The following is a 15,868-nucleotide window of genomic DNA, read 5'->3' as shown; positions in this document are numbered from 1 at the left end:
CAGATGACTTTGGCAGTACTCTACCAAAGAGAAGTGAAACCTATACTGCACTCATCTGGCAGTATGTACCACAATAATATTGGTATATACCCTGTTTGATGCATATTGTAGTGTGACTTATGCCATGTGAAGGTTCAACACAGAATGTTGTTTTCTAGCTTTTATTGAAAAATATTGGTAGTGTTTTATTTGGGGGTCACTGATGGTTTTCAGTGGGGGATGAGGATCTATAAAATAAAATCCTAGTCAAATTTCATAATTATGTCCAATACAGAAAGTAAAAAACACTAAATGAAACCCCATTCCATTCCTACCAAACCCATCGTCATCCAATGACATCGGCAGTTTCTACAGCGATTGTCTGGGAATAAAAGACCACAACACAAACACTTTCCTTTAGGACCCAGAGACAAAGTACTAACATATGCTATTGATAAGACCAGCATGAATACAAATATATTCCATGATTAAACATTTTTTTAAAGTAAATGAAAATCAACAAAGCTCGTTGGAGATTCCCAGAGCCATTTAAAGAATGTACAAGTATATTTATACTTTCTTTACCCCAATGTGGCTCTTCAAACACCATGCACAGCTTACAATGACCTGAAATGAACATGACATGACTTTCTTTCCACTCTCCAAAAATGTCCAGGTGTAGTGCTTGTTGGTTTAAGAACAGACTCCTTTAAAATGGTGTCAGTCTTCAATTTCCTTGAGCAAGCTTCTATAGAAGATAAGACCATCAGCAGAGTAGCCTGGCTGGTCAGATGAAGAGAGGGTAAATGGTATTGAAAAACAAAACAACGGGACAGAACAGACGCAATTCCATCCTGAACACTGGGTCAAGTACCATCTTTCTTTCCCAGTGAGATCCAGTCTGCATGAGCCCTCAAGAGCTTCTGGGAACACAAAGAAGCTGAGAAAGAGGTCACAGAGGCAGAATGTACTGATTTGTGCGCATTAGATACAATGCAAAATAAAAAGTAAGTAATTTATAAAGGGTGGAGGCTGTGTGTCTGTGGTGCCTGTTGGAGGGTGTTTCTAGAATAGCAGCGCTCCCATGCTGCCCATTTCACTCTGCTCCTTGACGAAGATCTCAAAGTACTGGTAGATGATGGTCACGGCCAATAGAATTCCAGTACCCGAACCGATGGCGCCCAGAAAGTCCGCCATGACGGACAGCCCACCTATGCATAGGCCACCGAAAGCTGCAGCCGTGGGGATGTACCTTCACAAAGAACACAAGATTTTTGAAATGTGTAGAAAAACACACAGCAATTAACACTTGGGCCAGAGTGCAACCAAAGGTGTGTATGTTTTTACCGGTTGAGCTCGTGCACCATGGAGGTCTCTCGGTGTCCCCTCATCACCATCTGCTGTTCCTTCAGTTGCTTAGCCACCTGTAGGACATGCAGAGTTAGCAACTACCACACATACTTCAGTGTACCTACAGTAAGTGCATCTGTAACAGATGAAGCAAATACATCAAGTGACTCACATCTTTGGCCGAGGATCCTGAAACCTCGATCCATGTCTTGGAGAAGAAGGCACAGGAGCCCAGCATGAAGACTATGTAGATTGCAGCGTGGATGGGGTCATCCAAAACAGAACCAAAGGACTCCGGGGGAGAGAGGTAGTAGCAGAGACCTCCAACTGGGTAGGCACGAGCTGGTCCTCCAGTGGAAGTATCCTATACAAAACACACAATCAATTAAGTATAGATTCTCCATGTAAGCATAGCCCAATCAGGGCTGTTATGAGTAAAACAGGGTTCAAGACTGCGACCATTGAGTCACATTTTGCAACCATTTAGCTGTGTGAGTTACATGTTTTCTACATTGCAACCTCACTCAAAACATCTCTTTTGGATAAAAGAAAACATCAACATTATGCAACCCCAAATTCATGACAATCACTGGAATAGGTTGCACATCAAAATCTTAAATTATGCATTCCTGCTTGGTAGTGCTGAGCGATTAGTGCTTTTTGAAGTCTGTTCGGTTTGAGTATTAAAATCCGTTTTCAATTTTGATAGTTTTTTAAAACATTAAATGCACTATGCATTATGTGGGTTGAATACAATTCCCATGATAGTAGTTACTTCATCACTTACTAACCATAATTTATTCACATCACTTTAATAAAATATCTCAGTTGTGTATATTACATTTGTTTTAGTTGATGACTTTATTTCACCCCAAGTCATCTCTATAGAGCTACTGCCTATGCAGTCTGAAAAAATTCACTATCTAAGTCGTTCTTCAAAGTAAATCAATAAGGCATACTTTTATGACTGTTGAATACCAACTATCAATCACTTAGATCATGTATTTTTCAGGTCAAGATAGAGTAGTTGCTTAGCGCGCTGTCACTCTCGATTATGACTTCCTGTCTCTTTTACATAGCAGGCGTAAAAGAAACAGACCGGACAAATGCAGAATGGACTACTGTATGTTCATTGTAGATAATTACCACGTTTTTTTGCACTAAAGTATGTAGAATATTGGCCTGTTGGAAACCACATCATATAGTTCAGGCTTGATCTGATTTATCTCTACAGAAACTGGCCATTGAGCTCACAGAAAGAAAACCGCGCTCACTAATCATAACTCCTTTCTATGTGTATCAAAATGATGATACTTTCCTTGAATTTCATTGTGAAAGCCTAACACTGAAATATCATGTGTGATGCACATCTCACCCATATTGCGACTTATAAATGGACTGTTTTTGGATTGCGTAAACAGTAAATTGTGTGATGGTGGGGATGCAGGGTTGTGCTTGCTGTAGTTCCTCACCAGCACAGCTAGGAGAGCTCAAAAGCACCTTACTAGTTGAAGATTCTTGAGTCATAAAAGGGCATTGAAATTACTTAGGAACTGTGCACAATTTGGAGAGGTGTGGCCACTTAGAGATTTTTTGGTCTTACGTTCTACCCTACATTTTCCAGGAATATTCTTATGTTACTGAATGTATCAGGAGTATTTTCAGATTAAAGTGCACATAAAATCAATTTTCCAATCATCTCCAAACTGTTCCCTTTCAATTGCTACCATGGTTATGCATTACCCATTTTTTATGGGCGTGCGACCAAATCTTGGGCTGGTGCCACCAACTGAAAAACAGAGGCTTGAGTGCGACCAGGGGAAATGTTAGTCTGGAGCCCTCTTAAAACATTCCGAAGGCTAGCTCTCTTACACAGGATTGCTGAAAGAAATGTCTAATCTGTCAACACTACCAGTGTGCTGTCATAGTAGTCCAAAACATGTGATCATAACCACCACTATGGCATCAAACAGACTTCATTGTTTACAGTCACACACTAGTAGACAACACACAGAAGTATTCAGTACCGTTTTAACCCCATGAAGGTTAAAAGTGATGAGAAAAAAATAACTAAGTGGATGTACATTTTTAAATAGTACTGGTGTAATGAACATGGGTGAGGCAAGTCTCCACCTCTGTGTAATGAACACAGAAGCGACACTCAAAGGTCATTGTGGACAGGTACTTACAGACCAGGTGCCTAGCAGGTTAACCAGAAAGTTGCCACTGAATCGCGTGGAGAGCATCTGAGAGATGACGTACAGGTTGGACACAAGGGCAGACTGGAGGATGATGGGAATGTTGGAGGTGTAGAAGAGCTTGATGGGATAGGTGTTGTACTGGCCACGGTAACGGGCAGACTTGATGGGCAGGTCCACCCTGAAGCCCTGGAAGGAGGAGGCGAGAAGTGTTCAAGACCTTTCAAAAACAACCACGGAAATCCAATGGGATTCAACGTTTGTCTTCAATTATTCTATGCATGCAGCTTTTTGTTCTGAACATCTATGTTCACATTGTCAGATCCAATGGTCATAAAGGTCACTTAAGCAATGAATTGAAAGCCATTTGTAAAACCAATCAAATGACAGCCAAGACGATATAGGCTATAAAGCAGGTTGTCTGTCCACTGACCTGGAAGTATATGACTACAGCAAAGACGAAGACTGTGGCGATGAGGTTCAAGAGGTTAGGCAGGTTCTGGCGGTAGAAGGCCTCTCTCAGGGCGCGTACCTTGTCTGTGCGGGTTGCCAACAGGTGGAACAGGGCAATGACAGCACCTTCAAACTCCGTTCCTGAGACACAAGAGACAAGGTTACCTAACTAACCACAGCACAGCAGGGGGAACAACCCTGACTGAAGAACAAGAGCACATTGTAAATACACATACACTAGTTACACAAAAGTATGTGGACACCCCTTGAAATTAGTGGTTTCGGCTATTTCAGCCACACCCATTGCTGACAGGTGTATAAAATCGAGCACACAGCCATGCAATCTCCAAAGACAAACATTGGCAGTAGATTGACCTGTACTTAAGCGCTTATTGACTTTCAACATGGCACCGTCATAGGATGCCACCTTTTCAACAAGTCAGTTCGTCAAATTTCTGCCCTGCTAGAGCTGCCCAGGTCAACTGTAAGTGCTGTCATTGTAAAGTAAACATTTCTAAGAGCAACAACGGCACCACCGCGAAGTGGTAGGCCACACAAGCTCAAAGAACAGGACCGCCGAATGCTGAAGTGCATAAAAATTGTCTGTCCTCGGTTGCAACACTCACTACTAAGTTCCAAACTGCCTTTGGAAGCCACGTCAGCACAAGAACTGTTCATCGGGAGCTTAATGAAATTAGTTTCCATAGCTGAGCAGCCACACACAAGCCTAAGATCACCATGCACAATGCCAAGCATCAGCTGGAGTGGTGTAAAGCTCACCGCCATTGGAGTCTGGAGCAGTGGAAATGCATTCTCTGGTGAATCATGCTTCACCATCTGGCAGTCCGACGGATGAATCTGGGTTTGGCGGATGCCAGGAGAGCGCTACTTGCCCCAATGCATAGTGCCAACTAAAGTTTGGTGGAGGAAGAAAAAATGGTCTGGGGCTGTTTTTCATGGGTTGGGCTTGGCCCCTTATTTCCCTTCACTGGAACTCAATACTACAGCATTCAATGACATTCTAGATGATTTTGTGCTTCCAACTTTGTGGCAACAGTTTGGGGAAGGCCCTTTCCTGTTTCAGCATGACAATGACCCCGTTCACAAAGTGTCGTCCATACAGAAATGGTTTGTTGAGATCGGTGAGGAAGAACTTGACTGGCCTGCACAGAGCCCTGACCTCAACCCCATAGGGCCTTCCCTTTGGGATGAATTGGAACACCAACTGCGAGCCAGGCCTAATCGCCCAACCTCACTACTGCTCTTGTGGCTGAGTGGAGGCTGTTATAGCAGCAAAGGGGGGGACCAACTCTATATTAATGCCCATGACTTTGGAATGAGACGTTCAACGAGCACGTGTCCTCCTACTTTTGGTCATATGTAGCCTTAGTGCTACCTACCTCTCCCAGTGTTGACAGTAGTGGGACTGAAGGCCTTCCAGACGATGGTCTCACAGATGTTGGTGGCAATGAACAGGGAGATACCAGAGCCTAGACCATAGCCCTTCTGCAGCAGCTCATCCAGCAGCAGCACAATCAGACCTGCCACAAACAGCTGGGGAAGAAGGAGAGAGCTTAAAATAGGGAAGGGAAAGGGTATACCGAGTCAGCACAACTGAATGCATTCAACTGAAATGGGAGAGGTACGGCGCCCGGGAAGCAGTTGTGGGTTAACTGCCTTGCAGAACGGCAGATTATTCCACCTTTCCGGCACAGGGATTCGAACCAGCGACCTTTCAGTTACTGTCCCAACGCTCTTAACCACTAGGCTACCTGACCAGGCGGATGAAAGCAGAGCAGACTGTTGAGCATGGCTGATTGACAGATTAAAGAAATGGCTGCCAAAGGGTTTTAATAGTGAAAGTTAGGTCTCTGTACCTAAAGGGTACAATTAATTAACTGTTTATATGAACTGGGGGGGGATCTAACTAACCTGAATGATGATGAGCAGGCAGATCCCAGCACCCATCTCTGAGGGGTCTCCGTACATGCCAGTCATCACATAAACAATGGCCTGCCCAATGGTGATGATCATGCCAAACACTGCAGAGAAAAAGGAAGACTGTTGCATTCAATATCCTTGGACTGTTGTGAGTGGAAAAACACTTTGCAATGGGATACTGAATACACCCCAGCCTTATGACAGGCTAGAGACCCTTATTCTAATACCGGTCGTATACAAGCCCACAAATCAGAACAATTACCAGGTGGCTATATAACCATAATTCAACGTATTATGATTAATCCCATTCCTTAGTAAAAACTGCTTCTGTGCAAGATGATTAGAGGGTGGACCTACATTTCTGTGCTCCATTGAAGAGTGCTCTGTCCTTGGGGGTGTCTCCAACCTCAATGATCTTGGCTCCAGCCAGCAGCTGCATGATGAGACCAGAGGTAACAATGGGCGAGATACCCAGCTCCATCAGAGTACCTGTAGAATGGTGGAGGATCACAGTACAGTCCAGTCAACCATTATTATGAACCAACACTGTTGTAATGGAAAAGGGGATTCTAACAAAGGCAAAGCTCTGAATACAGTGATATCAGCTAAAGAATGTCAGCTTTTGCAAAGACTGCTTGTCAAAAAGAGATAAGACCTGATAACATCACAGGGAAGAATTATTTCTCCATGTAAGAGGTGGGAACCAAACAGTGAAGGTGTAATAGATGCTTCTAACATGATCAGTAGCCAAGATTGAGAGCCGTTAATAAATGGAGGGAGACAGGTGTCAATATTTGTTTATTTAACTAGGCAAGTCAGTTCAGAACAAATTCTTATTTACAATGACGGCCTACACGGGTCAAACCCGGACAACGTCGGGCCAATTGTGTGCCGCCCTATGGGACTCCCAAGAACGGCCGGTTGTGATACAGCCTGGATTCGAACCAGGGTGTCTGTAGTGATGCCTCAAGCACTGAGATCCAGTGCCTTAGACCGCTGGGTCAATGAAGTGAGCCCATTGTTTAGCTTAGCAACAACCAGGAAGGGTAAAGCTTTAGAACGCTGTGTTTTGTTTGAAGTTAAATGCTATATTTCCTGGTTAAGATCATATTCATGCCATCTTAACTGGCAGTACAATAGATTCTTTAGTAAGTACAGCACTTCTAATATCCAACTTGGACTTGAAGAATGTATTTTCTGTACTATAAATCTTTAGTAGTGCTGAGCGATTTACCGTCATTTCCTTTTTTTGGATATTAAACAACTAATTAACCGACAGCTGTTCAATTACTTGAATTCCATTTAGTTGAGGGTTTTGGTGAGCCCAACGCACCATTTCTCTACAGAGAAAAACTAATCATGAGAAATCACGTCAAGAAAGATGTGGCGCACTGGGCTGAAGGAAATTGTAGTTTCCATAAAGCAAATATTCAACCTAGTTCAGCGCAAGAACGAATACACTTTTAACTATGTTCAGTTAGTTTCACACAGACCTCATGAGGAATGTACACAACAACAGAGGGATGGAGATATACTTACAGGAACTGTCTTTTACTTTGAAGAACTAGTAAAAGGATTCTCAGACAGCTCTGCAGCATGCTTGAGCAGGCTAGCCTAGCAAAATAAGATGACTAAAGACAGTACAGTATTTGGGGAGCACAGAGCTGTTTGGCTGCTACTGCCTGAGCAGAGATGAGATGATGACTTTAAGGAATTAAAAAATAAAGTCAAATAAAAACAAAGTAATATACACATCTGAAATATTTTATAGTAATTTCCTATTGATGTCTATCCAATGTGGACCTGACAGAGACAATCAAATATTTTAAATGTTTTGGCAATTGAATGTTAATTATTTTCTGATTAGAAATATAACATGAAGAAAAAACATTTGAATGTCATTTCATAATGCATTGTGATTTTTTTTTTTAAATACCCAAATTCGTTATTATTTTTTGTTTAAATCAAACCGAAATGACAAAGCACTAATCACTCAGCACTATTAGCTAGCTGCCTATTACTAGCTGGTTGGATGGGCAGCTAGTCAGGTTGGTACTGCATTGTTAGGTAGCATTAAAGATCGACAAACAAGGCAGAACATTTCATACTCCTTGCTGTCCCCAGTCCACCTGGCCGTGCTGCTGCTCCAGTTTCAACTGTTTTCTGCCTGCGGCTATGGAACCCTGACCTGTTCACCGGACGTGCTACCTGTCCCAGACCTGCTGTTTTCAACTCTCTAGAGACTGCAGGAGCGGTAGAGATACTCTTAATGATCGGCTACGAAAAGCCAACTGACATTTACTCCTGAGGTGCTGACTTGCTGCACCCTTGACAACTACTGTGATTATTATTATTTGACCATGCTGGTCATTTATGAACATCTTGGCCATGTTCTGTTATAATCTCCACCCGGCACAGCCAGAAGAGGACTGGCCACCCCTCATAGCCTGGTTCCTCTCTAGGTTTTGGCCTTTCTAGGGAGTTTTTAGCCACCGTGCTTCTACACCTGCATTGCTTGCTGTTTGGGGTTTTAGGCTGGGTTTCTGTACAGCCCTTTGAGATATCAGCTGATGTAAGAAGGGCTAAATAAATACATTTGATTTGATTATTTGATATGCAGGCCAGATAAAGCTAGCTTGCAAACTTCGCTAGATTGGGTTATGAAACTAATGCCTAATTCGAAAATAGTTACCCAAATAGATAGCTTACCATCTTTGGGTTGCTTGAAAGTTGTCATGTTCAAAACGCACACACACACTTTCTGCAGTGAAGAGTGACAACGCTTCTGCCTAGCTTCAAGCTATATAGCTAGCTAGGTATACATAACATGCAGTCATGACACTTGACAAACATTCGTTTCAGTATTCTCTTCTATTAGCTAGCTACTAGTAGTAACTGTAGCTACTTAGCAGCCAATATCATGACTGGCTGGCTATCCAACCAGCTAATCTGCACGATATATTTCCAGTCCAAGCCTCCAGAAATACACTGCAGTGGAGAAGAAGCAAAGCAAAAACTATGATATTGTTCCCACTCACTACAGACCCAGCAAATGTGTCTGTTTTTACAATGGCACGGGACACCAGCGTGCATGCAGTTATTGAATTAGCATTTTACCACCTTGGCATTGTAGCTTGAAATAATTAGACTGCTGGCTTTACACATCATATATCAGGCATCAACTCGGTTATAGATAGAACACTTGGTTATTTAAAATATATATATTTAAGCCATTTAACGCAGCACTAAAATTAATGCATTTCAATGAGAGAACCCTTTTTTAAAAACCCTTTGTGGGCGGGGCCGAATCTGTTACTAGGGACGCACAGTTCAAACTTGTCTTCCTCCATATGGACTGATGATTACAGACACAGGCAAGCATTCAAACTAAGTAGAACCAGATTGTTTGTTTCTCACCTCTGTTGGAGGCCAGGATTACTCTCATCCAGTAGAAGGGATCTGCAGAGTCCGAGGACATGATGCCAAAGAGGGGAATCTAGGAGGACAGGAGACAAAGAGAAAGAATGAACCCAATACACTGTACCCACAAGAGTTATAACTACACTCATTGAGTCATCATTACCTGTGGCCTTAACCATATTATCAGCTAGTGATAATAAGACCAAAGACAGGCAGGGCTTCTCTGCAAGAACCATACAATATATAGAATTACACAGAGACAGATGCTCAGCAGATACTAACCTGGCAGCACACCAGGAAGATGAAGAGAGTGATGGCAGTCCATAGTACTTTTTCTCTGAACTGAATCTGTAGAGGTAAAAGAGGGAGATTTTAGAAACATCACTAGAGCTAAGATTGTGAGGAGAGGAGAGATTGCGGTATACTATACCTTTCTCTCTGGTTTCTGAATCTCGGGTAAGACCGCACAAAACGGCTTTATGACTTCCAAAAATTTGACTGTAAAAAAAAAACACGAGGTTGGTTAGTTTCTTTGGGGGGGAAAACGACATACAACATACACAGCAAAATAAGTTGTCCTAACCATTGCAAGATAGTTACACTTTATCAGGATGAAACGTCATCACTCCCATGCATGCAAAAATTAGGCTCCACTCACATTTACAGACATAGTCAATAAGCTACTAACTAGCTAGTTAGCTAACTAGCTATATTGTATGTGGGAACAAACTAGTGGGCCTATAGCTAGGCTGATGAGAGCAGATTAACAGAGGCAATAGAAATACATTATATCTGCTAGAGGTCGACCGATTAAAATCGGCATAGCCGATTAATTTGGGCCGATTTCAAATTTTCATAACAATCGGTAATCGGCATTTTTGGACACCGATTATATTGCACTCCACGAGGAGACTGCGTGGCAGGCTGACCACCTGTTACGCAAGTGCAGCAAGGAGCCATGGTAGGTTGCTAGCTAGCATTAAACGTATCTTATAAAAAACAATCAATCTTAACATAATCACTAGTTAACTACACATGGTTGATGATATTACTAGTTTAACTAGCTTGTCCTGCGTTGCAAATAATCAATGCGGTGCCTGTTAATTTATCATTGAATCATAGCCTACTTCGCCAAACAGGTGACGATTTAACAAGCCCATTTGCGAAAAAAAAGCACGGTCGTTGCACCAATGTACCTAACCATAAACATCAATGCCTTTCTTAAAATCAATACACGAGTATGTTTTTTTAAACCTGCATATTTAGTTAAGAAATTAATGTTAGCAGGCAATATTAACTAGGGAAATTGTGTCACTTATCTTGCGTTCTGTGCAAGCAGAGTCAGGGTATATGCAGCAGTTTGGGCCGCCTGGCTCGTTGTGAACTGTGTGAAGACCATTCATTTCTAACTAAGACCGTAATTAATTTGCCAGAATTGTACATAATTATGACATAACATTGAAGGTTGTGCAATGTAACAACAATATTTAGACTTATGGATGCCACCTGTTCGATAAAATACGGAACGGTTCCGTATTTCACTGAAAGAATAAATGTTTTCGAAATGATAGTTTCCGGATAGTTTCCGGATTTGACCATATTAATGACCTAAGGCTCGTATTTGTGTGTTTATTATATTATAATTAAGTCTATAATTTGATAGAGCAGTGGTAGGCAGCAGCAGGCTTGTAAACATTAATTAAAACAGCACTTTCCTGCGTTTGCCAGCAGGTCTTCGCAATGCTTGAAGCACAGCGCTGTTTATGACTTCAAGCCTATCAACTCCCGAGATTAGGCTGGCAATACTATAGTGCCTATAAGAACATCCAATAGTCAAAGGTATATAAAATACAAATGGTATAGAGAGAAATAGTCCTATAATTCCTATAATAACTACAACCTAGAACTTCTTAACTGGGAATATTGAAGACTGGAAGCTGGAAGCTGGAACCACCAGCTTTCATATGTTCTCATGTTCTGAGCAAGGAACTTAAACATTAGCTTTTTTACATGGCACATATTGCACTTTTACTTTCTTCTCCAACACTTTGTTTTTGCATTATTTAAACCCAGTGGTGGGCCGTCAGGGCCAGCAAGGCCTTCTCTGCTGGCCTTAAACATCATCAGAATATCAGAAAATATATATATATATATTTTCCCACAAATATGTATTAAATTATTCCCCAGAGTAAGAGTTATACTCTTCATTTCATAGCTTTCCTCTTGGTTGCACTGCTTCCAGCCCCAGGTTGAGATTTGGAGGGCTGGTCTTTATGTTAGATCTTTTATCCAATCATATTCAGCCATCATGTGTTGCCAGGGGTCTAAAATCTGCCCTCAGGCCTTCAGAATCAACAGTGCGAGCGCTTGTAGCTTATAGTGAATGGAAATGAAAATTTAGTGTCAACCAATCAGCTTTATAGTTGGCTATTGTACGCCTGCTGGCTGGCTCCAGTGTTACACAGGAGCCAGCTAGCAGGCGTAGTGCGTGCACGTCTTTTGATTGGATTACCAATATTGAGAGGCAGGTCCTATGGGCAGGTCTATGCAGATCTAGGAAACTGAATTTGATAAACGAATTAATTCGCGTACTACTAAGCTGTTTTTTCAACCCACAATGGCGGAAGGAGGAGAAGATATCAATTTGGTCGAGGATATAATTATAACGCCATTCTCAAGACGAACTTTTCAAGAAAAGTTAGACATTGTAAGGAGAGGTCGCCCGACGCCGACGCTACAAAGCCTGTCACAGGCGGGAAAGGGGTTCCAACTACGAGCGCTATCAATGGCTCACAGGCTCCGAGAAGCACTGCAAACTGTACTGCTGGGAATGCCTATTATTTGCAAGTGATCGATTTGGTGTTTGGCGTCACACTGGCTTTGCAAACTTGAGTTGTCTAACCAAGGCAGCAACAAGACACCAAAGTACGGCTGGGCACTTACAAGCAATGGTTCTTTTGAAAACTTTTGGGGACACCGGAGTGGATCTACAGCTCAACGAACAAGCGCGCAGGGCAACGGAGCTGCACAATGAAAAGGTGAAGGGAAATATTGAAAAGACTCATTGATTGTGTCATGTTTTTGGGTAAACACTGTTTACCCAAAAATGTCAATTTGTCAATTTCAAGGTGACGCAACGCCTGGTTATACTGCGTTTCTGTCTAAATGTATAGTGTCTAGAGCCATGGCATCATAATGATGGTAATAAGAGGTGGATTAATTCGGGTGGGACTGTGTAGTACCTCACTGAAGGCCCAGGCCCACGGCACGCCACTGTTTAAACCAAATTGAACATGTTTCATTATTTATTTGAGACTAAATTGATTTTATTTATGTATTATATTAAGATAAAATAAAAGTGTTCATTCAGTATTGTTGTAATTGTCATTATTACACACATTTTTTAGATTGTCCAATAATCAGTATTGGTGTTGAAAAATCATAATCAGTCGACCTCTAATATCTACTGCAGCTGGACAGCTAACCTTAGTTCTTCAAAGAAGTTGACATTCATTGGGAATGCCAGTGGTTTATTCAAAAAAATGTAAGCAAGCTAGAAGCAAACTAGTCATAATTAAGCAATAAGGCCCAAGGGGGTGTGGTTTAGGGCCAATATACCACGGCTAAGGGCTGTTCTAACGCACGACGCAACGAAGAGTGCTAGGACAGACACAGCCCTTTGACGTGGTATATTGGCCATATATCACAAACGCCTGAGGTGCATTATTGTTATTTTAAACTGGTTACCAACGTAATTAGAGCAGTAAAAATAAATGTTATCATACGGTCTGATATACCACGGCTTCAACCAATCAGCATTCAGAGCTCGAACCACCTAGGTTGTCTGATGTCACTGTCATTGCAAAGACTTGAATCAGGCAGTATCTCTGCGCACAGGTACTGACACTGTTACAACAGACTATGCTAGCTAGTAACATTTCCTAGAATGACAAAGACTGTAGAGGGTAACTAGTTAGCGAATGTTGAAGGTGCACACAGCAATCTAAAATGTCCCAACTAAGTGCCAAGGGTCAACAATTTGTGGGCACTTCATGAGAAGCGTTAGCTAAAGTCAGCAGCGACTAGGTTAGCTGCCTCCTGCCGTTAGCATCCCATTCCGTTAACTAACGTTATAATATTCTTCATTTTACGTTAGCATTGTCATTGGCTAGCTAGTAGCAAGCTACAATACATGTCCGTTCACAGCCAATCTAACTAGCTAAACGTTAAAAATATACATTTAACATGCAATTCACAGATACATCGACAGACGTTAGAAAAAAATAACTCACTGCCCATGGTGTCCTTTATCCGATTCCTGTTGTGTTAAACTGGTGCCACTTGAAGGATCAGCACAGTTTGCGTGGCACCATTGAACCGTTTTGCGCAGAAAAGAATGCGCTGTAAAGACACGTCATCAATGAAGCTCCTACTACAGGTCAGATCTTGGTGATTCTTATGCCGCGTTCAAGAATGTCTGAATTTGAAACTTGTGGTGCTTTCAATTCAACTGGGAAAAGGGAAAAAACGAGGTCAAATCATGATGTCACTGATTTTCAGGTCGGAATGACGGAGCTTTAGAAATATGTCCGATATTCTGACTTCTAATTCCGAGTTGGATGACCGTTCAAAACGATTTTTCCCAGTCGTAGCACGTTTTTTTTTCAAGTTCCCAGTTGTCTTGAACGGACGGAAGTCGGAGATTTCAGAGTTCCCAGTAGTTTTGAACACGGCATAATTCTCATAACCTGCTAAATTAATTATCCTAACCTGCTGCCTAAATTCTCCTAACCTGCTGCCAAATGTCAAATCTGACAAAAATGTATCCCATCTAGTCAAAACAGATAAATCTCAAATATGCGTTTGATTATGATAAAATAAATATTACACATGCAGTAAATGCAAAACTTCAGAATAACTACTCCTAGGTCATTACAATTTATAAATGATCACATGAGACTGCTCATTCAGTAGTTTAATTTACCTTCACTGAAATTAAAGTGCATGATCATGAACAAATTAAAATACTGTTTATTTGACTTCAATGATTTGGGAATGCAGAAAATGCTTTAGTTAACACTTACTGCCATCAGGGGTCAGCATTATACAATTTTTATCACTGCATGTTATTTTTTGTGCTATTGATTTATCTATTGTAGTGGCTGCAGCTTAATCACCTCTTTCTGCCGATATAAAGTTTGCCCCTCTTCCAAAACATGGGGCTTGTGATAGAAAAAAAGCTGCTACACATGACACACCCGGACAAGAAAATCATCACAAAATCGTGTGTAAAACCCAAACCAAGCAACAAACTCACCACCTATCGAAAGATGAGACTCTCGGAGAAGGGGGTAGCTGCATCCCAATATGGCGACCTAAGTATGGGCAAGTGGGTGTGTCAACAGGAAAGTAGTGGGTGTGTCAAACGAAGGTTACGTATGTAACCACGGTTATGTGAGCTATATGGACCACTCCAATATATTGGTATCACTCCGCAGCAGAGGGATACATCCGAGGTGAGGATTTATAGATTCACTCGTACACCTGTGTCACGGCTGGGGTACGCCCCTATATATAGACCCATGGCTGCGACACACATTCTCTACATCATTTCTGAGGCGCCTCTAGCACCGTAGAGGATTGGAGTGATCCATATAGCTCACATAACCTTGGTTACATATGTAACCTTCGTTATGTTTCACTATATTGGATCACTCCAATATATTGGTATACCCGTACCAGATTTAGTCGGCGCTAGAGGGATCTGGCCAGCCAGCGGCGAAGTCCCAGCGCGGGACCGAGACGCAGGGGCCATCAATGTGGAAGGGGGGTCCTGGCACAGTCGCCGGAAGGGGAGGCGATGCCCAGGACCGCTGAACCAACCTCAGAGGGAGGTGCCACATTTACCCAATAGTACCTAGCAAAGGTACAAGAGGAAGCCCAGCTGGCCGCAGCACAGCTATCAGCGAGGAGCACTCCTCTCAGTAGAGCCCAGGATGCAGCCACACCTTGTGTTGAATGTGCCACCACAGATCCCAGCACTGGCCTGCCAGCCAGGTGGTATGCTGTCGTAATCATGACCACAATCCAGTGAGAGAGCCTCTGCTTTGATAACCCAGCTCCCAGGACTTTCTCATCATAGCGGACTAAAAGCTGGTCTGTTGTTCTCACTGACCATGTCCACTCCACATAGGCAGCCAGTGTCCGCACAGGGCACAGCATGCCGGAGGGAGGCCCAGAGTCCCCTGCCACTCCCGGGGGGTCGTAAGCAGACAGGATAAAAGGGATGTTCACATGCCTGTCTGACAGAACCTTCGGGAGGAATGAAGGGTTGGAGAGGAGAGATATACTCCTCCCCCCGGGGTCCATCCGGTAGCACTCAGAACTTACCGAAAGAGCATGGAGCTCACCCACCCTCTTCATGGAAGTAATCGCTACCAAGAAAGCCACCTTCATAGAGAGGTGTTTCAGGGAGGCAGACTCCAACTGTTCGAAAGGCGGCTTTGCCAAAGCTGCCAAGACCACAT

General features: G+C 42.6%; 2 protein-coding genes across 2 annotated transcripts in view; one reads left to right on the top strand and one right to left on the bottom strand.

The window, feature by feature from the left end:
- LOC139536571 (uncharacterized) overlaps window positions 1–15,868 on the top strand; it is a 154,527-nt gene that overhangs the window by 116,004 nt on the left and 22,655 nt on the right. The window lies entirely within an intron of this gene.
- On the bottom strand, window positions 148–13,944 carry LOC139535616 (protein transport protein Sec61 subunit alpha). Its single transcript, XM_071335207.1, has 12 exons — window positions 13,634–13,944; window positions 9,772–9,839; window positions 9,624–9,689; window positions 9,339–9,417; window positions 6,279–6,410; window positions 5,913–6,022; window positions 5,381–5,534; window positions 3,961–4,121; window positions 3,519–3,716; window positions 1,502–1,693; window positions 1,327–1,403; window positions 148–1,231 (listed from the first exon to the last, which is right to left on the bottom strand). The coding sequence occupies exons 1-12, from the start codon at window positions 13,638–13,640 to the stop codon at window positions 1,045–1,047; spliced, it is 1,431 nt and encodes a 476-aa protein (XP_071191308.1). The 5' UTR covers window positions 13,641–13,944; the 3' UTR covers window positions 148–1,044.

The sequence above is a fragment of the Salvelinus alpinus genome, chromosome 12, assembly GCF_045679555.1.
Source record: "Salvelinus alpinus chromosome 12, SLU_Salpinus.1, whole genome shotgun sequence".
In the NCBI taxonomy this organism is placed as follows: domain Eukaryota; kingdom Metazoa; phylum Chordata; class Actinopteri; order Salmoniformes; family Salmonidae; genus Salvelinus; species Salvelinus alpinus.
This window is presented reverse-complemented; position numbering and strand designations above follow the sequence as displayed.